This window comes from Capsicum annuum, chromosome 12, assembly GCF_002878395.1.
Source record: "Capsicum annuum cultivar UCD-10X-F1 chromosome 12, UCD10Xv1.1, whole genome shotgun sequence".
Taxonomy (NCBI): Eukaryota; Viridiplantae; Streptophyta; class Magnoliopsida; order Solanales; family Solanaceae; genus Capsicum; species Capsicum annuum.
Window position 1 is genome coordinate 132,164,486 of NC_061122.1, and position 2,113 is coordinate 132,166,598.

The window sequence follows — 2,113 nt, forward strand, 5'->3', positions numbered from 1 at the left end:
ATAGTAGATATATGCTCCTGCTCTATAAACAGAGGAACAATTTACTTTTCTTTATCTTCAATTATACTTGTGTGTTCACCAACAGCTAATTTAATACTAATATGTGGATATTTGCTACCTTGAGTAAGCAATTTAATTATATCCCAAATAGTATCACAATTGCTTGAGAATAATAATCCATGGTGAGGGCTAGCATGTGACAGTTAGACAAGAACATTTTCAAATGTTCAATCCTTATAAGAAATAATGAAGAAGAAGACCTCATGCTTAATTTAATATCTGAAAAGACAAGTCCTAGGGTGAAACGATTAAAGAGCTAGCTAAAGAATGTCATATGGGATATGTAATTAAAACGTACAATCGTCTAGGAGGTAAAGTAAAATTCTTTACACTTCATTCAATCTAACAGTTCAAGTTATATACCTTATACAACACTTGACAGCCAAATTTCAAAAGAACAAAGAACTTAGGTAATCAAATGAGGAGGAAAAAAAGGCAGAAATACAAGAACAGAATTGAAGAAAAGAGGTTACAACTTACAGCACTGGTGATCATTAGGCACGTGTGACTCTAGCTTGAAAATTAACCGAGAAATAGGTGATAAATTTCAAATAAATGCATCTAAACCACGAAGAAATTACTTTGTCTGTTAAAATTTTCCATTCACGATCTATCTTCTTTGCATTAGAAATTAGTGTGACAGTCTTCTGATTTGACCTTGGATTTACTTTTCACTGATTCAACATCGAAATCACACGTAACAGACAGATCTTTTTTTAAATTTTTTGCCCAGCTTGTTATCTCCAATGGTGCATTAATGCTCAAAGTCATTGGTATAGGCTTCTTGTCATAATTAAGACTTTTTTGAATATCACCAGTCAATTTCCCAGCATCAAGATTAAAATGAGAATTGGTTGAATCCTTAGGATTTTGGGAAATTGAGGGATATTTCCCTTGCCCAATTTCATTTTTCTTGAAAATAAGGGTTGCCTTCCCATTATTTCCCTTACCAAATACAACATCCATTTTCTCATTTACGTTAAAGATTTTCAACTCGATCTCAAATTGAGGGTGTGATTGTGGATGACTCTTATTCTTTTGGCCATTTGATGGCTGCGTAGCGTTCTTAAAATGGACACTAGTGATTGAAAATTGAGGACATTTTGGGGCATACATTGTATGAATGACCAACACGATAATTCCTATTATGATACCTATGAGGAGTAATGCGGACAAGACCCAACAACAACATGTGCATTTCCTTTTCTTTTGAGTAGCTGGCTGGCGATGATATTCCACAATTTTGGCATTTTCAGGAGGAGGGACACGATAAACTTGGTCACGAGGGATTTGGACAACGTACGTATGATCCGGTGAGCGAGCAGGTGAGAGAGAGAGGCGAAGCGATGTGGCTGATGAAAGGAGGTTTCTGGCTTTGCCACCGGCAGTTGGTGACCGCTCCTCCATGCCAGAATGAGGAGCGGGGATGTCAAGGGATTGAAGGGACACAAAGGTAGGTAAAATGATGGGAAGAATGGTTTTTGTTTTGCATGAGATGATTAGGAGTTGGTCATTATTGGCATCAAAGGTTGATTGAGAAAGTTTGGTTCTTATTATTATGTGATTAAACCGTTAGATGGTGCTATATTTTTCTGTTAAAACATAACGATTTTTGAATTTTCGCACTCCATTTAGATACTAAATTTGTTGTACAGAGCTTTTTATAGTGAGTTATATATGAATTAAAATAACAGAAAAGAAGTCACTATTTATATATGTTCCCTCCCCCTTATTTTATACTCCTTTCTTCTTATATTACTTATTGAATTCATTTTTATACATTTTTTTAAGAAACCATGTGGTGCTCTCACCTACAATTCCAATCCATTGTGGAGAACTCTTTCCTGCATGACATTCCTCTGTCGGAAGCAATCACCACCTTTGAAGCAGAAATAAAAATTTTGAACAAGGAAGTTTTTGGCAACATTTTTAACAGGAAAAAACACATACTTGCCAGGCTTGCAGGGATCCAAAAATCCCCTAACTATTACCACAGTCTTTTCCTTCAGGATCTAGAATCTAAGCTCTCCAAAGACTTTAGTGAGACCCCTCA

The 2,113-nt window shown here is 35.8% G+C and overlaps 1 protein-coding gene across 1 annotated transcript; it reads right to left on the reverse strand.

The window, feature by feature from the left end:
- Positions 1-372: 372 nt before the first annotated feature.
- Positions 373-1,667, reverse strand: LOC107849174 (NDR1/HIN1-like protein 13). The gene has a single exon (XM_016693816.2). It carries the CDS (start codon positions 1,465-1,467, stop codon positions 685-687), a length of 783 nt encoding a protein of 260 aa, XP_016549302.1. The 5' UTR covers positions 1,468-1,667; the 3' UTR covers positions 373-684.
- Between the last annotated feature and the right edge of the window lie 446 nt (positions 1,668-2,113).